General features: G+C 37.1%; 2 protein-coding genes across 2 annotated transcripts; one reads left to right on the top strand and one right to left on the bottom strand.

Annotated features, from left to right (window-relative positions):
- LOC104592381 (uncharacterized) lies at window positions 1–2,559 on the top strand. Its single transcript, XM_010251725.3, has 3 exons — window positions 1–278; window positions 1,194–1,425; window positions 1,840–2,559. Exons 1-3 carry the CDS (start codon window positions 187–189, stop codon window positions 2,134–2,136), a joined length of 621 nt encoding a protein of 206 aa, XP_010250027.1. The 5' UTR covers window positions 1–186; the 3' UTR covers window positions 2,137–2,559.
- Window positions 2,302–23,172, bottom strand: LOC104592380 (FAD/NAD(P)-binding oxidoreductase). Its single transcript, XM_010251724.3, has 13 exons — window positions 22,836–23,172; window positions 19,402–19,444; window positions 19,004–19,079; window positions 18,697–18,756; window positions 18,474–18,524; window positions 12,943–12,997; window positions 12,638–12,708; window positions 12,501–12,552; window positions 5,774–5,851; window positions 4,671–4,760; window positions 4,421–4,534; window positions 2,623–2,691; window positions 2,302–2,530 (listed from the first exon to the last, which is right to left on the bottom strand). The coding sequence occupies exons 1-13, from the start codon at window positions 23,001–23,003 to the stop codon at window positions 2,474–2,476; spliced, it is 984 nt and encodes a 327-aa protein (XP_010250026.1). The 5' UTR covers window positions 23,004–23,172; the 3' UTR covers window positions 2,302–2,473.
- Between the last annotated feature and the right edge of the window lie 1,228 nt (window positions 23,173–24,400).

Here is a 24,400-nt window from a genome sequence, read left to right as displayed (position 1 = left end):
TGATTCTAACCATACAAATAAGACAAATCAGTCAAATCCTATGTGTGCCTGGGAAGAGCATTTAGCATTCTACAAAGTAACGTGACAAACTGAAACATAATACGTACACCTTCAACCCTCTGGATTTCATTTTCTCACGCTTGTCGCTTGAGAAGCAAAACAACCTCTCTCTCTCTCTGTCTCACAATGGCTTCTTCCAGGCAAAGGGCGACCAACATCTCCACAATCGCTTCTCGCGCCTTTTTCCTCCTCATCATCCTTCAGATCCCTCTCTTCAGGTGAGTCTTACTGCTAATCCACTAAAAATCATATAACCTTCGTTGCCTTAACGATGGATGAGCTTCATCTACGAGATCAAACCAAACCAGACTATGAAACTCAGCCTGTTCCAAGATCTGGGTCTCTCTTTTTCCTGAAATATTTCACACAGTATCTTATGAAAAATGAAACCTGTGGTTTTGAAACTTTGGACGTCTTAAATGTTCTATAATCTGGAACCCTCCTTGATTGTATCAGTGAAGCACCAATGGAAGCATTCCAATTATGGAATAAAACCAAACAAAATGGTTCAAACCATTTTTCAGGATCTGGGTTTAAAACCTTCTTCTCCTTAATTTGCAATGTTCACCTCTACTGGTCTTATGCTTGCTTGTCCATGGCTTGCAATCCGGTAAGTAATAAAGTAAAGCTTCTTCATGAATCTCTTATGCTGTGCTTCATCTGTATATATGTTGGGTTTGCATTATCTTAGAAAATTCCACCTACATTGGTCTCAGATTGATCCTAGAAGAGGCCAAATTCCGCCTGCATGAAAGATGAAGCTAGATTTTGTATCTTTTCTCTCCATGTAATAAATGCATCTCCTTTGACCTTGAAATGTCAATTTATAGTTGTCTTTAACTACGTCGAACAAATGGGCGAGACAATAGATTTGTTTTTCCATGTTTTCCATATCTTGAAGTTTAACTCAATGGGATTTCATGATTTTCCTTGTAGATAAGGTTGTTCTTCTTAAGCTTAAAAGCACAGACTAGATGACATTAGCTTCTAGGGCCTCCTTTCGCCTGGCTTACTCGATTGAAATGGAACAAATTTCTCTTTTTGTTACATGCAAAAGTTTGAAGGGGAAATCAAACAGCTGGGTTCTGCTTGTTTGGAATATTAATGGAATCCAGTTTCTTTTCGTTTCACAGGGTCCCATGTTTATCTGGGATGTGTACAACACCAATAGAGGTCACATGTTCTCAACTGATAGCAAGTGAGATTTTTCCTCTGGTGATGGTGAAGGCCCTTCTCTACCCTGGAGCAGTTGCAAATGGTCTCACCAAGAATATGACCATACCCAGCTGGGATGACCTATTAAACATCTATAACTTAACCAATGTCAAGGAAGCATCTGCAGCGACTGATCTCCAGCGCCTAGAGGTAATTGCTTCTCAACTGCTCTGTTCGCTTTTCTTAATTTCTTGAGCAACTACATGTGCTGCTCTATTTCTGATGAAGAGACTTGATCTATCAAAACAGACTGCCAAGGAATACCAGAAGATTATAGCTTTGATCGCTGATTAAGAATCCGACTCAGAAAACCTTCTCCCATTTGAAACTTACCGTCATTTTAATAGCAGCCAACATAGAGTTTTTACTAGCTAGCTGTCCAAAATAGTTGTTGCTTGCAATAATTCAAGCCAATCAAGTTGCTGTTTTCCTTGCACAGGAGATTTTACACATCCATGCACATGCATCATATGTGCAGTTTGTCATTAAGACGGCCTTTACCTTAGAGTTCATATTTCTGATCCTGTTTCTGGTTATTTAATCTTTATTTTGGTTTCCTTCCAGGTTCTTGCAGGGAGCTACTTTTCTGTGGCAGGAGCACTTATGGGACTCCTGAAACCGGGAAGGATGAGCTTGTTTGGGACGCTTCTGGTCATTTGGGGTCTTATCAAGGAAGGGATACTTGGAAAACCTTTAAACACAGATCCTGCAACAGCCATTTATGCCTACCCAACCATATTAGTTGCATTGATCTGTGGCTTCTCATCTATTAAGTATGATGTAAAGAAGATGATGAGGAGTAGCTCAGCACGACCCATTGCAAAACCCCTGCAAAGCTCTTCAAAGTCAAAGCTGAAATGAAATGTGGAAGTTAAAAAATTTAAATGTTTTTTTTTTCAATGTTCAACCAAATTCATTCATTACAAAAGAAGCCAGTTAGGAGTAGCACAGGATGACAACGACAACCCATTGCAAAACCTATGCAAAGATTCTTAAAATCAAAACTGATGAGATGAGGGTATTACAAGATGTAATGGATTCATCCAAAAAAAATTCTTTTATTTAAATCTTCAGCTGTTTGGATATCAAACTTCTATCCTATTAAGATAATTCAGTTTGACATTTTTTCCCATATTCTTGGGCGGGAACAGAATTTCAGAATTGAAGACAAGCAAGATGTTTTCTTCTACCAAGTCTCTCAAAATTTGTATACCATTTCCTCCAAATATCCAAGCTCCTTGAGTAGGCCTGTGAGCTGTACATAAAACAGATGAAAATGCACAATAAGAAAAATCTTTAAAATGTTTTATAAATTGAAAGGTAGATGTGGAAGTTGCTCTATCATACCTCGCCTTGTGAACGGTCCTTGGCCTTGTCTCCTGAGATGTGTTTCATCATTCCAGGGGGTCCACATACCTGGACAAGAACAAGGTTAACCATATAACTAGGATTTAATTCTCAACAAGGTAAGGAGTCAGGACTCAGGATCAACACTTCTCTTTTTCCAAATATTATGGCAATATTTGATGCAAGTGGTTAAGCCTTAAAAGAACTAGTGCAAAAAAAGGGGTTTCCCATTTCCCATACAATGGTAGAACTAGAAGGGTTCAAACCACTAAGGTAGCATGCCGCATTTTCTTTTTTCTTTTTTTGGGGTAAAAGATGCTACAATTAGTTCAGGAGATTTTAGAATGACAGCTACTAAACGTTTTTTTTTTTTGGTAAAGAGTGTAGTGTGTACTGAGATAAGCCTCTTGATAGCACCGATACCAATGTTCAAAGTATCAGTAGAATAGAAAACACAATTTTAAGATGCATATTGGGATACACTTGAGAAATGCATGGATTAAGTGGAATGGTTAGGACAGACAGGAAGAACCTTAAGAAACTCATAAATCCACAGATGCATCAATGCCACTAGATCTGAGGTTCAAATGACTATAAATAAGGTATGAACACATAACAACTATACGTATTAATAGTTTATGTAAAGTTTGAACTATCAGCATATAGTTGGTAAACATTTGAAATGGTGGAAGAATTAAGATATGCATAGATACCTTTAAATTTCACTAATACTTGGAATATATTGTTTATAATTTTAATATATTTTTTTTGTTTTTCTTTTTTCAATTATTATGTGAAGTTTGAACTATCAGCATATAGTTGGTAAACATTTGGAAATGGTTAATTTTTTTTTGTTTTTCTTTTCTCAATTATTATCTGGTTAATATGAAACGAGTATTGGTCACTCAGATACTGTTAGGTACACCCCGATACAGGTGAAATGGCACTGGAACTGGGCCATTCCACCCACGCTATGTGCCATTAACCTCAAAATCCAATATGTATCAGCCTATATTGGTTGTATCATATTGATACTCTAAAATTTGAGCAATACCATTAATTTGAAAATTTTGGATAAAGTCTTCATGTTTTGATGGGACAGAAAAGGAACACAGGATGGAAATGGTAATATAGATTCCACATTTCCACAACTTAAAATTTTTGCAGTCCAGCTGTAGAAACATGCTGAATACAGAAAGAATTCTTATGTATGCTTATCTTTGTTTTTGTGGAAACCAGTATCCTTTTTCCAAATACAACCTTGGCACTGACTATATAAGCTGGTGAAAGGACGAATATCTTTAACTGATAGTGAATCACAGTTGGAATATAAATAAGTGCTTGAGTTCCTTGCATCTTTGTAGTAGGATATAAAAAATGGAGATTATTGGTAAAAAAATTTTGGAGATTGCACTAAAAGGAAAACTTGACAGGGGATTGGGTGCTATAAACCTTCATTGTATTTGATTATCTTGATTACTTTCAGTAGGGGTTTGGCCAGTGCTACGTTACCACTGAAAAGTGAAAAATTAATCATGGGTACCACCAAGAAAATCTTCAGTGCTAGGGGAAGATCCAATTATGTTGAAATAAAATGGTGATTGGTCCAGGACAGATACTGAAACACATGCATACGCATGCAGGAAAAATAAATAGCATCGTTTATTGTTGAATTAGTGATTGGTTTTTGGACAAGGCAGACAATCTTCATTCCACACAGGTATGAATTTATAATAGAGATGATGAATTAGTGAAAACAGCAAGACTTGAAAAAATCCATAGTTAGCAAAGAACTTACAAGGATAAGTGTGTCATCACCAGGGCCAGGCAAGCCTTTCAGGATCATGTCTTTTGAAATGTACCCTTTACCTCCTCTCCAGTTCTCAGATGGTTTATCTACAGTGTAAAATACCTGGTATGTTGACACAAGGTAAGCTTTGTTTTTTTTTTCTTTGTTCAGCAGTAGTAATTAGGGGGAAAACAAACAAACAAGCAAAGCTTTCAGGACTTTGCCCTGCAAATAATATCATCCAGAAACTTAAAAGTACCTTGAAATTTGGATGGCTTGTAGCAAGTATGTCAAGCTTCTTTTTGAGTAGTATGTCTTCTGGAGAGATGTTGGCATAAAGGAGTGATACCTGCAATAACAAAAGAAAACAACATCTAGAAGGCTGCAACTTGCACATCATACCAGATATTTTGAGTGCAAAAACTTGTAGAATGTTTGGAGGTCATATGAAATAAAATAATTTCATTGTGGTATTCTTTGGATCCATTTTAATATTCAGTAGGATATTGGAATCAGGTCATTTCAGATTTTATTGAAAACGAATCTGTACAGTTTCTTTAACCATCTGATGAATATATTTCAGGTGGTGGAAATGATGGTTCAAATTCCATGAAAAATCAGAATCAAGTGTTTCCATTCCACATGGTGCTCATGAGGAGTATCGATGAACAATTGGTATATAAATTTCTGAAAGAATATAATAGATTATAAAGGTGAAATTAACAAAGTGGAAGGACTTTTTGATAATTAGATGTTACCTACAAATGCAAGGAAAATATCCAGCACAAGTCCTGATACTCCAATAAAAAAAATGAGATCTGTCCAGAAGACACATATGCACATGGATTTTTTCTTGAAAATGACATAGGTAACTAACAGATCTTAAGACGAATAGAATTAAGATTTAACTCAAAAAATGGAATATGGTTTTCTTTCTTTTTTTCTAAAGCTAGACAAGATAATTATTATATCAGAATGTGGTAAGCATATAGGACTGCTAACAATATGGCTGATACACTAGCGAAGCAAGGGGTGGGGAGACAACTACTCTTTTGGGCACAATTGTAATAAAAAGAAGGAAATTAGGGGAGAGATAAGAGGTTTTAACTCTCTCTATATAAATTTCTTTAACCTGGTTGTACTTGTATATTTTTATCTCATTAATAAAATTCATGGTTATATTGATAAAAAATGTGGTAAGCTTATAAAACTAGGAAAGAGAATTCACTTTGTACGTTCATTTTTCATTTGGACCTTCCTTGGAAGGTTAACCCAAGTCATTTGCCCCTTCCAAGGTAAGACAAAAATTGTTGCCCATCCCCTCCAGCAAACATTAAAGCAGAGCAGAGAAAACAGCCTTACCTGAGTGTTGTCCTCAGGATTTTTCAGAATAGCCTCGACTACTTGCAGCATTGGTGTTAGGCCAGTGCCACCTGCAATCTGGGAAAAGAAGAGTTCTTACTACTCCATTATATTTAACACTCTTCAATTCAGTGCAGATAATCTATCATTTGTAAGTTTTTGTTTTATATCAATGTTTAATTTACATGCATACTTTGATGATAGCACTGAAAATGTTAGAATTAAATTTAATCAATTTCAAGGAACAAAAGCAAACATGTTGCAGCAAAGACATGGAGGAACATATCGCACAAAAATTGAGTCATAGCCCCTTTGCTTGTAGTTTGCAGAAAAGAGGAAAGAAAACAAGACTAGATGAGAGAAAAAGAGAGGTCAGTAGCTATTCCTTTGTTTATTTATTTATTTTATTTTTTTTTTTTTTGGGGGGGGGGATCTAACTAGCTTAAGCAACTTTGAAAGAAGTTTCACAGAAAAAATAAATTAATACAAAAAACAAGGAAAATATTTAGTGGACTAATGCTAAATCTCTACTAGATGAAAGAGAGAGGGACCAGTAACTAATCTTTTTTTTTCTGTGGTGGGGGGGGGGGGGGGGGATCTAACTAGTTTAAGCAACTTTGAAAGAAGTTTCACACAAAAAAATAAATTAATATAAAAAACAAGGAATATATTTAGTGGATTAATGCTAGCTGTCTTTAATTTATTAATCTTTCAGCAGCTGGGTGGATCTTGTTTCAAGGCTCAATGCAAGAATGCATAGGCCTCAATCTGGGAGAAATAGCTAAAATTAAGGATGGTCCATGCCAAAACAATGAACTTAAAGGCCTTTAATTGAGCATGTAGATATCCTTCTTGTGCTCCACTAAAAACTAACAGATTCTGGGACTGGATGTATGTGCTGATACTATGGTCGGTGATGAAATGTTGAGGGGTATCGGAGAATCGAAAGAGATTTGCACAATTTACAACTTCAGCATCTTGAGGATCGGAGAATCGAACGAAGATGGGAAAGAGATTTGCAGTTGTTGGGTCAAAATTCTTTGAAATTGAACGAAGAAGTCTACACTGAGAAGACGAACTTGCAGTAACGGAAAGAGGCAAGGGAGCTTGGACACAAATTGTCCTGTCTCAAGAGGACATTCTTTGGATGAAAACTTTCATTCAGGAGGCAGTGGAAAACAGGCGAAGGCTGTTAGCAGACTGTAAGAGAGTTAACAAAGGACGAATCCTTTACCTACAACTTAAAAAATTGTTAGAGTCGGCTGTACAAGGGTAGTATAGTCCTTTTATGTTTAGTTATATATGAGTTGTTCAGCTGATGTGGCTCTCACTTAAGTGAGGGCACAATGGTAATTCTTGTATACCTTAGAAGAGTATAAATAAAAGAAGGGCCGAATAGAGGGATTAGAAAAATTTTCTCTCTAGTTTGGCCGTGACCTTTTCTCCTTCTTCTTCTCCTTCTTCTCTCTCTTCTTCTTCTTCTCCTTCTTCTCTTTCTTCTGATCTGAACTTATACGAACATCTAATCTGAGTTTTATCAAAAATAAATGGAGGAGATTCATTTGTCTCAGTAGATGGGAAAAAGTAGACAAGGTAAGGAACATCTGTATCCCAGAAGAGCCAACAACTGGAGGTTGGAAATCTTTCATCTGGTTATTTGACTGCTTTTGTCCTTCCAAAGTGAACCCCCGTCTTGAAAATCTCTCGCCGGACCTCTTTCCCTCGCTTGAAGCCAAAAGCAAGATAATCAAGACTGGGGGTTCTGCATTCCTGTCTATTGTCCATCAAGACAAACCTTTCGGAAACTGGAAACGGGCTTTTGTGTGTTCAAAGCCTCCCTCGCTAACTGGAAAGAAGTTAAGCTAGGGTTGTCTGCGAACCCACACTCAAAAATCTGCTGAAACTGCTCCCCTTTGAAAAAAAAAAAAACAGAGCACTGGGTTTTGCCCCCACAGAAGATCTGGCGCTGTCCTGGACTAAGCTAAAATCAATCTTTGTCTTTGGCGATTGGGTTCAGATAGAACGGCGGTGGCCAAAGATAAAACGCAATCCCAGAACAATTGAGTTTTAAAGGATGGTTGAAGCTACAATGCCTCCCCTTCCACCTATGGACGGAGAAAACCTTCTCCCTAATCGGAGATCTTTGCGGAGGCCTTGAAGAGATAGACCCCAGATTGTTGAACCTTTCTGAGTTAAGCTTTGCTAGAATCAAGGTGAAAAATCATGGCATCCATGCAATCCCTCGATCGATTCCCATTCTTGACAGAGAGGTTTGGTTCTACCTCTCAGTGGAGGTCAAGAAGACGAACGAGCCACCTCCCTTTCCCACCGAGCTGACTCGCTCTAATGGCACTCATCCACATGGCAAATCCCCCTTAGCAGCTCCAAAGTCTGATCGAACATAGACTTGCGTAATGTTGAAGAAAAGCCAGTGGCGGGAGTCCGAGCAGCAACACAGGAGCTCTATTTCCCCATTAAGACTAAAGCTCTCAAAGAGTCTAAAAGAAGGAAGGAAGTCGGACAGTCCTGCCCCCCCCCCCCCCCCTAAAGAAACTTACACCCACTATCCGGTACAAGGGAAACGCATTCAGGGCTCCTACTCCTTCAGAGAGCTCTGGTTCTTCTTCCGCCAACGAAGAAGATGATTCAGAGGAAGACCTTAGCTCGTATGCAACAGATGCAGAACCAGATCCTCGAGAAACAGCCTTCAAAAGGGCAAAGGGACTGTTCGCAAGGAAAGATCCTTGGGGAAGTGTGGAGATACTCGAGCAGACACAACTAATCAATCCAGAATATGGATCGACTTCAGACTCAGACACCCATGTTTGTAGACAAGGAAGACTTTCGCCAACCCCCTTTCATAGTCAGTGCCAAAATCCTCAGAAACACTTAGGGAGATCATCTGCCCCTCATTTTTCTGATTCTCCTAATCCTCATACTCATTTTCTCCCCATTGTCTCTCATTGTCTTTCTTCTCCATCTTGTTTTTCAGGTTCAAATGGAATGTCATCCCACCCAAAGCAGAATGATCCGCTTCAGACAGATGCGCCATCTAGCATTGGTAGGAAGGTGGTGGAGAATACAGGAGATATTAACATTGCTGGAGCTTTGGGAATTGAAAGAAGAGAGAAAGGAGAAGAGAAACAGAAAATAACTAAGAAAGAACAGATCAAATCGGGAAAGCATAAGGAGGAAAGCAGAAAAAAGGGTCCCAAAAGAGAACTAAAAAGGCTCTAGTGGGGATTAATGGACAATTAAAGGGATTTCAGTAAGAGTGACTCAATGAAGGTCTTAAGCTGGAACTTCAGAGGTTTGGGAGGTCAGCTCAAAAGAAGTATAGTGAAAAAACTCTGAAAAGAGAAAACCCAGACATAATTATACTCCAAGAATCAAAAAAGGAAATAATTGATAGAAAACTTATGAAAGCCATTTGGGGAATAAGGGGAAGAAAATGGACTGCTGTTCCAGCGGTGGGTTCTGTAGGTGGAACCATCCTAGCTTGGAAGGAAGAAGAAATATCGGATCTGGAGATTGATAAAGGGGAATTCTTGACCTCGGTTTTGTTCACTAACATCAAAGATGGTTTTAGTTGGATTCTAACTGGAGTGTACGGCCCCAACTCCCCATCTGATAGAGAAAGATTTTGGGACGAACTGAACTCTCTGCATGAGGAGGAAGATATCCCATGGTGTGTAGCAGGAGACTTCAACATCATCAGATTTAGTCAAGAACACTCCAATGGTAGAGTCCCGACCAGAAGTATGAGGAATTTTTCTAACTTCGTATCTAGACACAATCTGTGTGACTTCCCCCTTAATAATGGACTCTTCACTTGGTCAAACATGCAAGAAAATGTCATAAGCTGTAGACTGCACAGATTTCTACTCTCTCAGGAGTCAGGACTGGATGGAGAAATTCCCCAACCTGTTCCAAGAACTTCGCCCATGGTGCACTTCAGATCACTGGCCTATCCTGCTGAACACTGAAAGGATCATCAAAGGAAAGGCCCCATTCAGATTGGAAAAATTCTGGTTATCTCATAAAGACTTCAACAAGAAGGTTGCTGCTTGCTGGGAAGAGTGCAAAGTAGAGGGCTGGACTGGATTCAGGTTGTTACAAAAATTAAAAGTCCTAAAGAGAAATCTCAAAGCTTGGAGAAGAGAGGAATTTAAAGCATCTGAAGAAGAGAAGAAAAAAATTCTCACGGAGTTAGAGGAGTTAGATAGCAGAGAACAAAATGGCACCCTAGATGAGCTAAGCAAAGGTAGAAGAGCTGATTTGAGGAAGGTTTGGGAGCAGCTGATCAGAAGAGAAGAAATCTATCGGAGACAGAGATCGAGAGTGAGGTGGCTGAAAGAAGGAGACAACAACTCCAGATTTTTCCACATTTATGCTTCGGGAAGGCGCAGAAAAACTTCATCTCTAAGCTGAAAGTGAACCAAAGGGAAGTGGAGAATCCAATGCTCTTTGGCAGCTGTCATTTCAAGCAAATACAGGTCAAACACAAGTGGGTGGGATAGAAATCTCCATTTGAACAGGATAAAGTCACCAAATCCTTGGAAAGGTATAATCTCCACTCACTCTTTTTTCTTTCCCTTTATAAGATATAAAGTGGGTAATGGATCTAAAATAAAATTCTGGAAAGACCTCTGGTGGGGAGAAACTACCCTTGCAGCCTCATTCCCCAGACTTTTTAACCTCACCCTTTACCAAGAAGCCACTGTCTCTTCTTGACTTCCAGACCAAACTGCTGAGAACACCCTAAACCATTGCCTTATAAGACCAAGAAGGGACCTGGAGATTTCTGAACTAATTGCCTTACTTCAGACCATGAAAGAAGCCTACATCTCCCCCTCCCCTAATACCCAAACCTGGACACCCCATCCTACTGGTGAATTTTCTTCCAAGTCTATGTTCAAGGTTCTGATAGCTGGCGAACAACTCCTTCCCCTTCAAGAAGATCTGGTGCAGCCATATCCCTTCAAGAGTCTGCTTCTTTGTATGGGAAGCTTGTCTTCAGAGACTAAACACTTGTGATCTCTTACAGAAGAAGTATTTTGGGAAGACTGTCTATCTCTCCTTGTGTATGCATTTTATGTTTTAGTGATGGTGAATCAACAGATCACATCCTCCGCCACTGTAAATTCACCCAAAACATTTGGTTTCGTTTTTGGAGAATGGCAGGAGGACATTCTGGACTTCTTGCATCAGTGGCAAGGCATAGGCTCAAGTAAAAGGGGTAAAGTTTATTGGCAATCCGTGCTACATGCAGAAATGTGGGGAGTTTAGGACGAAAGAAATAAACGCCTCTTTGACAATAAATTCAGGCCCCTTGAAGAGTTAATTTCAGACATTTCTTACCTTTGCAACCTCTGGACTGTCAATTCAGATCTGTTCGAAGGACTCAGTCAATGACCTCAATAGAGATGTTCACCTCTTTCTGTTTCTCCCTCACCCTCATCAAATAACCTTGAGACAACCAGATTTTCTCAGTGATGGAGAGGTGACCCTAAACTTCGATGGAAGTGCTTTGGGAAATCCTGGCTTAGCTGGAATTGGAGGCATAGTAAGGGACGAAAGGGGTAACATATGCTGGACCTTCAGTGGTCCAATCGGACTGGCTGATTCCACAAAGGCTGAAGTGATGGCAGCTCTCACAGGAATCAGAATAATAAAAAATTTGGGAATCCAGAACTTAATCATTGCAGGTGACTCAGCAAATACCATAAAATGGTTAAGGGATAAGGAAAGGGGACCTTGGAGACTGAACCACTACTTGGCAGAGGCTTGGGACTCCTTGGACTTTGAATGCAAAATTAGCTTGGATTCCTAGGGAAATAAATCATATAGCAGATGACTTAGCAAAATGTGGCGTGTTTTTGGATCATTTGTATAGTGACAAGCTTCCTCCTCTGTAATCTTTTGGGGTTCTTCCCCTGTTTTGTACACCTTCTCATGTACCCTTTATTCCCTCAATGAAATCTGGTTAAATTCCTCTCAAAAAAATATCCTGCTTGATGATACTTCTGATAAAAATCAATTTAACATTCTAGTGTAATGCATGATACTCTACTCAATGAATTTAAGCTCTATTCAGTGTAAGCCATGTTGCTATGATTGGAAACCATGATTTTACAAAGACTATTTGGAAATTAGAACCAGTTATGCTTCTATGAGACCCCATGTTTCTTGCAATGTAGTCAATGCACGATGTGATGCTTCGACTATTTGGCCTGCCCTGGTGATGCACAGGCAACAGAAAATAATGTTCAATAAATTCAGATAGTAATATAAAATCAAACATCAATGAAAAATGGAAAAAATTGCATGAAGTAGAAAGCTAGAATAATATAATGTGTGGGTTAACTGATGAACGCTAGAAAACATTTTACTTGAAGCATAGAGTAAATTAAATACCAAAGCAATAGCAGAGAAACCTAATGTTCTAAGCCTAGGCAGTACAAGTAGTGCATATTTCCTAGTTTTTCATAATCACTTGCCTAATTAGAAATGCCACACAAAATTAAATACCAGATCTACCAAAGATAAACCTGACTTCAACCTCTGGCCTCTTTACCCCAATAAGATGATATGTGGGTTTAGGGTATTCGATTTCAATATGATGACAAATGAATTCATTTCAAGCTATTACATAACAACACAATACTTGAAAGAAAAGCTAAAACAAATGAATTTAGTTCTGGATCTCCAGATGCCTTTTCCTTACCATGCCAATTTTTTTCTTCATATTTGGAGTGTATCTAAGCTTTTCAATTGGCCTGCAAGACAGAAAATCCAAATGATGATAAGGTAAAAGGCTGCAGCAGTTTAGAAACAATTAAACAGAAGGTATAAAGATGCAACCCTTTGACTTCCAGTACATCCCCTGCTTTTAAGCTTGCAAAATGCTGACTCATTTTTCCTTCAGGATAAACCTGCACCATTGCATAGAATAAGTTCAAGATTCTCATGAAAGGAATTGCTCTTTAAAGAAAGAAATCTATAACAGTTGTCGGTAAAACTTTGAAAAATAATTTTTTTATCAGTAACAAGATCAAATAGGATTTATTAATCAAAAGCAAAAAATACAAGCTGGAACACATAATGGAAATATCGCTACATTGGAAACGCCCAATAAAAAGTAAAAGCAGTAATTGGAAATGGTATACCTTGATCAGTAAATCAAAATATCCCTTAGAATCTGGATCTGATATTGGAGTATATCTAAACATGGATCATAAACAAGAAAATATCAGCAGTCTTTTATGTTTATGAAGACAAGTAAAGAAAGTTAACAAGGAATCACATCAATAATGTAAGTGCATCATTTAACATCTTGAAACCAAGTCCATGCCAGAATTTATTTGTTGATGTTTAGTTCTTTCAGTTATGATCTTAAAAGGGGATATCTACAATAGGCTTTAATAGTGATGTTTGCCCTTCTTGACATATACAGTAAGTGCATCCAGGATCCTACTCTTCCTTCAATATTACTTTTTATGGAGTAACTGAATTAATGTTTGGATAGACTTAGATAGGTGTAAATTGCATAATTGTCCTTTGGCTATTCTTCAAGCACATTTAGAATATTGTAGTCAATTTTACTTTTGCTAGAGGTGGGTCTAATGAAAAAAAAGGTGCATCTTTTACCATCTTTAGCTTGTTGAGATTGGCTCAACAATAGTGTGAACATAATGCATTACAAATCTCTAAATAAGAAAGTGGAGAAATTTTAGATTAAATCACCTGCTCACTGAACATGTATAAAAAATAAAGAATAAAAGAGCATATGCAAATATCGAAACAATAGGTGTTGGGCCACAAAAGTAAAATTTAACTCAAATTGTTGACCTAAAATAGAGAGATTAAGGTTGGATGATGTCTTGATTGCAAATTTTGGTGTTGGGCCAACCACTCAAAAGGAGAAACCCTTAAAATACTCACGATGAACTTTGAAGATGTCACCTTGGAGGTAATGTGTGATACAAAGGTGATTGGTGTTAGACAGTTTATGCCCTTAGCTCCAATCAGACTGATGTACATAAAGATTTATTTGTACATGAATAAAGTACATTATTGTTTCATGTTGATATTAGTATGTTTTCTGTGTATTACCCCTTAAACTGGACACTAATGAGACTCGTGTTAGTTTAGAATGTTCTCAGCCGTTAGATAGACTTGGGGAGTTTATCCTGACAAGGCTGACACTAGTGTGCTGCCAAACAGTTGAAGCAGTTTGTCTCAGCTATTAGGTTAGACCCCAAGCACAAGCAGTGTGTGTTTGAAAGAAACACTGAACCCGAACCGATTTCTAATTATGCCTTGGACCTTGGAAATAGATGGACAAAAGTGGAACGTTTTACATAACCCTAGACTTGATTATGGTACTGCACTAGGTGTTGGACTAGGGTGTTTTTGATGTGACAATCAGTGAGATCCATCAGGGGTCAAATACCTGGGCATGTTGGAGCAGTTTGAGAAATCACTTGAGCAGGTGATCATAGTTATAGGATCGGCCCCTTTGTCGGACAAGGTGAATATCAGGGTTTACACTCTCTCTGATGGAAACCTAAACTGCCAGCAATGGATTTCAAATGTATTTGAAATCTGGTTTTGCAAAATGTATTTATACATTATAATACTATTTTATGAAAAATATTTGCAAAAGGTTTTAATCCCAGGATCCATCTGAGCAGAGAGTGTGGCACTGCACCTTGCAGCCAGAGGATAGGTCCTTCCCTGTCGAGCAGTGTTCTGATCATTATGGGCCGAGAGGTTAAGTGTAAGAGACCATTACAGGGCTGATTACCTGATGGGCTTCATAGGGTGGCTGAATCCAAGGATCATTTAGGTGTAAATGTTGGGCCCAGATTGAGTCTATGTTGATTGGCTCAAGGGTTCACTGCTCTGAATAGTGAATTCGGCATAGCCTCTTTTAGAAGTGGGGTCGGACCCTTATGGACTTGAGTGAGACCTTTGTGGGGTCCCATGGCCCACACCATACAATATCAGGCCTAAAGTGGCCATGCAACACCTAGGGTCATGAGCCTTTGAAGAAAATGGGCCAAAGGCCTAATATTAATAAGATTAATTTAAGCTATCACATTGGATCAAATCTGGGTTTGGTATTAGGTATGGAGCACTTATCCTCTCAAGAGGATAATATTTAATTGTTAAAAGAGTCCAAATCCAATTCAGGTCTGGATAATCTCCTAATTAGATTAGGAGTGTGCTCCATTAAGAGATAAAAGGAGAAGATGGCAAACAAGACTAAACTACCTCTCTCTCTTGTTCTCTCTTCTTTTCTTTTGTCTCCCAAGAAACCCTAGAATGACCTAGGCTTTCAAGAACTGATTTAGATCAGTTTTCTTCTTTGTTTTTGCAAGAAAAACACAAAAGAATAGCAGGCTCAATTACCCTACTCGATCCAAGCAAGTTGCATAGCAGATTTGCTGAAATCAAGTGTTGCTGAATCAGTTCTCTGTACACTGCACCATCTTCAGTTGGAGGCCGGTTTTAGGACTAATATTGGGTGTGAACTACCACCTTGGGAGCTGTGATTTGTGGTCTCTATATCATATATAATCTCCCTTCTCCTTGGTTTCAAATATGGTCCAGTTCAATGCAAGAGCGATCCCAAAATTTTAAATTTCAAATTTACTGGGAAATCGGTTCGGGAAAAGGTTAGAAAATTTTTTTGAAATTTCAGCCAGCCATCCATCTGATGGATTCTAACTCTACTCCAACAATTGGTTCTGATCCAAGTGGGATTACAGATTCAACAAATGGAAACAAAGCTATCTAAGAAGAAATTTACCCCTCCAGTTGTAGAAGAAAATTGTCTTGAATGATTGGTCAAACTTCCTTGGTGTTCAGGCCCAAAAGGCTTGCTTGCCTCATTGGCAACACTAGAAAAAAATTGAAAATCTTAATTTCCCATTTGACCACATGCCAAAGCAGAACAACTGTGGTCATTAGACCTGTTCATGGGCTGGTTAGCCCAACGGCCCGGCCCGTTATAAGTTGGGCTTGGTCATAATTTTAGGTCCACAGGCTCGGGCTCGGGCCTAAAGCACTGGGCCCGACCTTTTTCGGGCCAGGCTCAGGATTTCTCAAAAAAACCCGGCTTGAGCCCGAGCCCGAGCCCGACATGATACTATATATTAAATAATAAAAAACATATTTTATTTAATAAAAATATATATGCAATATTTTTTCTTTGTTCTTCTTCTCTTTTTTTCAAGTAATAGTGAGATGTTTATTATTTTTGAGTTTTGAAAGTTTTTAATATAAATAAAACATTTTTTATTGAATAAAAAAAGAAAAAAATCTGTTTTCAAATTTCTGGCCGGGCTTGAGCTTGGGCTCAAGACCTAGGCCCGATGGTCGGGCCAGGCTCGAGCTTGGGGCTGAATGTATTCTGTTGATACATAGACAAAGCCCGACCTGAACCCACCCCGGCCTGACCCATGAATAGGTCTAGTGGTCATCTGTTATCCTACTAGACTGTTCAGACAGTTGTTATATTGGAACTACTTGTCTAGCTTGTCATGTGTACCCTTATTTTTTGTTAAGTTTATGTTAATGTGAAAATTATGCAATTATCTTATCAAGATGGCATTTCAAAACTAAACTCATGAAATGCTCCATGTATTCTATGATCTCTCAATCAAATCTATCAACAATATAAAAAAAAATTTCATATTTCTCACTAATTATATTTGCCACTTAATTCTGGCTACTTTTTTCCGGCTTGAGCCCGAGCCCGAGCCCGACATGATACTATATATTAAATAATAAAAAACATATTTTATTTAATAAAAATATATATGCAATATTTTTTCTTTGTTCTTCTTCTCTTTTTTTCAAGTAATAGTGAGATGTTTATTATTTTTGAGTTTTGAAAGTTTTTAATATAAATAAAACATTTTTTATTGAATAAAAAAAGAAAAAAATCTGTTTTCAAATTTCTGGCCGGGCTTGAGCTTGGGCTCAAGACCTAGGCCCGATGGTCGGGCCAGGCTCGAGCTTGGGGCTGAATGTATTCTGTTGATACATAGACAAAGCCCGACCTGAACCCACCCCAGCCTGACCCATGAATAGGTCTAGTGGTCATCTGTTATCCTACTAGACTGTTCAGACAGTTGTTATATTGGAACTACTTGTCTAGCTTGTCATGTGTACCCTTATTTTTTGTTAAGTTTATGTTAATGTGAAAATTATGCAATTATCTTATCAAGATGGCATTTCAAAACTAAACTCATGAAATGCTCCATGTATTCTATGATCTCTCAATCAAATCTATCAACAATATAAAAAAAAATTTCATATTTCTCACTAATTATATTTGCCACTTAATTCTGGCTACTTTTTTTTCTCTGTGTTAGGTTTTAGTTATAATTTCATTTGATGTTTTTTGGGCAAGAATTTCATTTAATATTTGATAATAAAAGAAATGATGTCTTCATTAATTATATTTGCCACTTAATTCTGGCTACTTTTTTTTCTCTGTGTTAGGTTTTAGTTATAATTTCATTTGATGTTTTTTGGGCAAGAATTTCATTTAATATTTGATAATAAAAAGAAATGATGTCTTCATTTTTATTTGCAACAAGTCATTTAGAGGTCTTTTGGGTGATAATTTTCTTCCTTGATAGGGAAAATGCTTGTAAAAGTTAGCATCTCCACTATCAATTGTTAAAAACTCACTAGTAATTCCAAACACTGACTCTATGGTTCTGGGCACATGCTATCAAATTTTCAGTTTAGGCATAATGTGGAAAATGAAAAACAAAGTCTCAAACTAATGAATTAGCAATTCCTAACTTCCAAGATATCATCTGAAGGTGAGAGACATTTGTTTGCAAGGATTGCTTATGTCCAGATATCATGTTTTAGTTTTAACAAATGTTAACATCTTTGGATTCTCATGGGGAAAAGAAAAACCGAGTAAAACTCATTTTAGATTAATAGACAGACACAACCCATCAAGTTTCTAAAGTTAATACATACAATTAAGCTCATCATAATTTTCATAACAAGGATAACCCCAATTGGTAAGTAGAAGGCATCAAAACTAACAAAATTAAAGAGCATTACCCAATCTTGGTCCCAGCTATATGGGCTCTTGGGAGGGGGTAGACTGGATACAAACATAACCTTCAGCATTTTTTGGCACAAAGTGGCCATTCTATCAAAATTAACCCAACAGATAACCATAATGCAATAATGACCAAAAAGACCTAAAAAATTAGACAAAAGCAAATGATTTTGTCTGCACAACAAGGTGAAGTAATAAATTAGACAAAAGCGAAACCAAATCTGCACAACAAGATCAACTAAAATGAATACCTTGTATGCATAGATACACAAAGAGCTCCAGCATTACATATAAGATCTATTCCTGAAACGATGGGTTCTTCATTTATTTAAATATAATCTTTTTTTTATTGGTAATACCTAAATACAATCTTAGACATGCGCTATTGGCAATATGAATCAGTAGAAGAAAGTAATCAAAATTTTACATCACCATAATAGATGAAGAAATATTTAAATCATCGTAAAGCAGGACAGCTAGGAAGTAGCAATTCTTCATTTATTAGGTGTGGCTAGTGTTTATCATGATAATGACAAAGATGGGTTCTGAAAACAATGTGGTGTCAATAAAGTACATTATGATTGGAACAGAAAGACTTACGGGCGAATCACATATTTTGTTTTGCCTTCGGAATCTTTTCCAAGTGGGGCCCTGCAAATCACACGAATATTTAAAATTGATAACTATAACCAAAATCATTATAATAAATCCCATCACACAGACTCTTGCTTCAGAAGATAAAAAACTTTTGAATGAATAAACTACAGGACGCATTAAACTCCTTCAAATAGAAGGGGGAAATATGATATGATGTAAATAATACCTTGTAATAATGCATGATGCAACATCTAGACCCAACTTGGCAGTGGGATCAAATGAAAACCTGCAATATTAAAAGAACAGTAATTATCAAAAAAAAAAAAGAAAGAACAATAACACCCAGCTAAATGCAACAGAGAAGATTAAGAGGAAGTCATCCAAGCATTGACATATTAAATTAGACTAAATTTGACGATAAATAAGTTCTGCAATTCATGCAAACAAGTTTCCTAACATCATTGTACCAAAAAAGATGAAAAAACTTTCTTCAATAGAAATTGCAAAGAAAAAGAAAGGGCAACAAATAAAACCTGAATAACTTTGTATTGTGGCTGACTGTTGCAGTGTCTTGCAGCTTAAATTCAATCCATTTATCTGGATTGAGTGCTGAAGAATGAAATAAATGCATCAGTTAGGAGTCTATTACCAAGGGTGACAAAGCATATATAACAGCACAGGCAAGACTTTCAGCTTCATGTAACTAATCACTATAAAATACAACTCCTGGCCTAGCAATGAAAGAAGGGTCAGGATTTGTTCTTTTTTTTTTCCATGAGAAGCTGATGTCCTCTTTTAGTCTTTTGTTAAAGAAAGAAGATTTCAACTCATCTAAATTGTTTATTACATTATCTTGTAAGAATATTTATATATTAGAAAGGAGACATATTTGCAATAGAAAAGGTTAGGCTTGAGAGAAAAGAAATCTGACCTACTTTAGGACCAACTGCTTCATTGATATGATCTAGCTGAACCTGTAATTAAAAGAATACTACATCATTCAATATCTTATCAAATGCAAAATGCAATACAAGTACATTTCCTTTTTTTCCCTTTTGATAGATAAAAGCACAAGATTGCTTTTATCTCATGGTAGAGAAATGGGAGAGTCTCATTGATCAATAAGTACTACACTACTACTACTGTATTAGTTCAGTTTAGCCAAAGATTCTCTATTTGAATGGACAAACCAAACCTGAATCTAAATAATGATGAAAACTGGAAGATTAAGAAAAAGAAACCAAAATACCAAATAGTTATTGGGAAAATCAAGCTGCTACTCCTGGAAAGACAAATTTCACTAAAACTGTCCTAAGAAATTGGGAAGAAACTAGCATCACAAACTGCCCATACAGAAAATTAAACTAGAAGGGAAATCTAAGAATTAGATTTAAATTGATTACTTCTTAGATGTTTGTCCATTTTATAACTGTTACACTTGTACAAAGAAGAAGAAAACAACACAAGAAAAAGAAAATGCCTCAGTAAAAATATATACAATAATAATGAATGTATGAAGGAGAATTACAACCAAAGAGCCATACAGCAATGAAATGAAGTCAGCTATTACTCCTGATTCAACATTCCACTCTATCCATGAAATCGTTTCAAAATTCAATTTTCTTTTGACAGACAACATGAATTTTATTAAGTGGTAGAATAGAATGAGTTAGGTACATAATACAGGATCTGTAATAGCACCCCCATCGGGCAAGTCTCCCTTTCCTTACACTACAATCCCCTATTACAATGTGCCTAATACAGCTGTTCCCTATTTACCCTTTGCCTGGCCATGGTAACAGCCAAGGCATTTTCTGACCCATAAGTCCACTGGAAGCTTGCTCCCAATTCTGTTTCTAGAACTCTTAATTCTTTCAAGTAGTCCCAATATCTCCAAGATCCTTGTTTGTTGTATTTCAGCTGAGTAATCACCACCTTTGAATCTCCCTCCACAATAAATTTCCTTACATTTAGAGATCTTGCCAATCTTAGGCCTTGTAAGATGGCTACCAGTTCAGCCCTAGTAGAGTTCTCATATCCTATGGGAACTAAGTACATTGCCAAAATTCAAATTAACAGCCTAAACGATATAAAAACTAATTTTAAAAGACTGTAGAGGGATACAACTCAATACTTGTTGAGCAACAAGGATGCTATCGGTTGGAAATAGCAATTAAAAACAGAAGATCAACAAAGATCAACCTTATTCTTTGATAACATGTGGAAGAACATATAGCCAGAAGAGTTCATTTAACAACTGGGATTTTTTCCATTGGTTGTCTAAATCAATATAGTGATAATAATTTTGGAAAGAATACTCACCTATATTCCTCATCCTAAACAATATCGAAAGAAAAATCTTATAAGCTACAACTTTGATCCTAATTGAGTATTGAAACAAACCTAACAAAATCAATATTCTTTGATTGCACTCAATGTCTAATACTCTAATTTATTTCTTATTATCTTTTGTTTCCTTATCAGAAATTTCTGTTAATCCATGTACCTACCAAACCACAGCATGTGGAACTAGAATAAAGAGAAAGACATATATAATAAACTATAATTAATCCATCAATCCTAATAAACATTTTTGGTCTTTTTCTCTTTATAGAATACATGAACCTGGGGTTGCAAAAAGGAAAAAAAAAAAAAAAAAAGAGCCAGAAAGAACCAATGGAAAGGAAACAGGAACTGACATGGTTTGGTAATATGCCTACATTTAGGGGTGCTCACGGTTTGGTTAACCCAGCTGTGGGGCTTTTTTTTGGAACCAAACCGGTACCACTTGTTTTTGGAAAACCAAAAACCTGAACCAATTGGTTAACTGATTGATTGGTTCAGTTTTTGACCGGTTTGGTTCTTTGGTTTTTCTTTTTTTTGGAGTTTTTAATATATGTTATAAATAATATATAATTATATAATATAAGTACTAAAGTATATGTAATATATCAATATTATAAATAATACATTATATATTATATATTATATATATTATAAATATATATAATGCATATATATTTATATTACTGGTTGGTTCGGCTAACTGCCAGTTTTTCATATTGGTTAACCAAACCAGTAGCTTTGATTTTTCCAAAACCGAACAGATCAGTTTGGTAACCAGATTTTTTGGTTCGGTTTCGTCAGTTCATTTTGGTTTTTGATGATCACCCCTACCTACATTCATGAGCAAGTATGACCAGAATTCCACATTAAGATTTTATGAAAGCAAATTAAAGAACCTCCCAAAGATGTGCTTTTGACCAAAAAATCATATAGATGATCCAAATCTCAGTCCTAAATTTACCAAGTAAGCTAGTTTCCAGCCAAGGTCCAGGATAAAATTTGAAAGTTGAAACACATGAATAGCATCTTTTGAGGGAAGATGTTATCCTACCGAAATGAAGATAGCAATCCAAAGTCTAAACTAACCAATTCCTCTACCTCATCTGTCATCATTTCCAATAAAACTCAAAGAGAATTAGCAATTTGGCAACGCAGACCAATTTAACTAACAGTACATGGACAAATATAACTAGAATGCTAAACCAGTTCTATTCAAGATTTTGTATTCACAAAAAAAAAAAAAAAAAAAAACAAGAGAAGAAAAATAAATGTATAAAAGCTCTAAGAGAAAAGGGGTAACTATTGCTCCTGATCCTGAAGCCCAAATACCACTTCTCAATAACCAATTCCAAAACAAATAACATAAGAATCTAGACTATGTAGATCACAGCAGCTTTTATGTTCAGGCTGCCTTAGCAACTGTTTCTTAGAAAATCCAAGTAAGCTTAACCCCAGAAACCTTTTCCATTGTATTCAAAGATTATAAGACAGACACTTAAATAAAACTAGCATCATCTAGCAAAACAAACAAGTATATATAAAACTAGCATTACGAACAATCCAGATGACTGTCTGCGAATAGAAATGAGGCTCCCAGAAAATTCCACTTTACGATCAAATCTTATCAAATCCATTGATCCAAATTTCATTTTATTCACAAGTTGCGGCAAGTTCCCATAGAATCCAAATGCAACAAAAAACATCCAGTAATCGCATACTTGTCAAACTAAAACGAACAGGTGCAGTAGTCCTTTGAAGAATCATATTACTTGATTCTCAAACTTCGACCAACCAATATCCCCAACATCTATAATTACATTTTCATTTCCTCGAGATGGGTGATCTTCACCTACTCATCTCCAATTCAAGCGAGCATATTACCCTAGTATTCCCAAACCCAGATTAAAAATACCAACTTCTGAAGTACCCAAATAACATGATTCCAGTCAAATTTAAGTGCAGCCCATAGTTGGAACAGATTCAAGTAAGCCAAAAGAAAACAAACAGCAGGAAAATTACCACATTCGGCGAAGAAAAGTAGTAGTAATAAGAAATTCCACCAGAAACAGCAGCGATTGCTCCATAGGGAATCCGAAAACCACCAAAATTGGATTTAGGTTGATCTTTGAAGGCATTGGCGAATGCCAGAGGAGCAGCTTTCGCAAGTCTCCTGAAAAACTGAGCCATTTAGAACGAAAACAAGATCAATAGAACAAGGGAGAGCAGGGCTTTTGAGTTTTGATTCCTGAATTTCTCCAGTTGGTTGAGTCGTTTTAGTGGGAACCGGGATGACTTGAGAGTGAGAGATTCTTGGACTCGATATCGAACTGAAGCTGAAATGATCAACGCGTGATGCACGTGATGTAGAAGATAACAAAAGTAGTCTCGATATCGAACTGAAGCTGCGGAAGAACCGTTGATTTCGAATTTTTTGTTCTCGGATTTAGAAACGCGTGTATGAAAAAAAATATATATAGAGGAAGTGATGTTATGGGTGCTCACGGTCGAACCGAAACAATCGGTTAACTGGTTTGGTTGATCGGTTTTCGGTTTTTTGGTCGGTTTAGTTAGTTGGAGGTTTTTTCCTAATTTCACCGAGTCCGGATTTGCACCTCACAGAGCGCATCTCACAGTCCCATCCAACCGTTTACTAATAACATCTTCTGTACTTTGTATTGTTATTTGTGGGAAGATATTTTCAATGCACGGTGAGATGGGCTGTGAGGTCGGTGTGAGGTGCGCTCTGTGAAGAGCATATCCTAATTCAATTGAACTGAAACTGAACCGATCAATTTGATAACTTTGGTTCAGATTTACATGAGCCCTTTGGCTGGAAAAAACTTGGGCTGTTCAGAAAAATTATAAAAAAAAAAAAATCCAAGCTCTTTGAGAGGAATTGGGATTTGCTCCTCATAGAGCGCGTCTCACACTGACCTCAAAGTTACAGCCCACCCTATATTGGAAACATCTCCCCATGAATCAATCTAAGTTCAGGAGATGTTTCCGATGTGTGGCCAATACATGCTGTGAGGTTAGTGAAATTTGCACTCTATGAGGAGCAGATCCAGACTCGTTTGAGAGCTTCTCAAAGATGACACATTAACAACAATCAACATCAAAATATAGGACCAACAAGCCAACCAAAAGGAGATCAGATTGGTGCCCCACATGGAATCCAGATCTCCTACCCACAGTACACTACAAATGTACATTGGGAATATCTCCCCATGAATGGTAACATGTAAATACAAAAGATATTCCCAATATATAGCTATAATGTCCAGTGGGTAGGTGATCTGAGCTCCCCCACATGAAATGTATATGTGGGGCGTTTGTGGGGAGATCACATTGGTGCTGTGTGAGATGTGCATGTAGGGCGTTTATGAGGGAGATCACATTGGCACCCACAGCACATCTAAACTGTGCATTAGGAATATCTCCAAATGACAAGTATGGGACATGTTCCCAATGCACGCTCAGATGTGCATGTGGGGCGTAGATGTGAATTCTTTGTCAGGCACCCTCTGTGGGGCGCCAATTTGATCTCGACACTAGAACACATGTGGGATCCATGATTTGTAGTC

The sequence above is a fragment of the Nelumbo nucifera genome, chromosome 8 (assembly GCF_055504915.1).
Source record: "Nelumbo nucifera cultivar China Antique chromosome 8, China Antique-T2T, whole genome shotgun sequence".
Lineage (NCBI taxonomy): Eukaryota > Viridiplantae > Streptophyta > Magnoliopsida > Proteales > Nelumbonaceae > Nelumbo > Nelumbo nucifera.
Note: the sequence above shows the minus strand (reverse complement) of the source record. Positions and strands in the feature narration are given on the sequence as shown.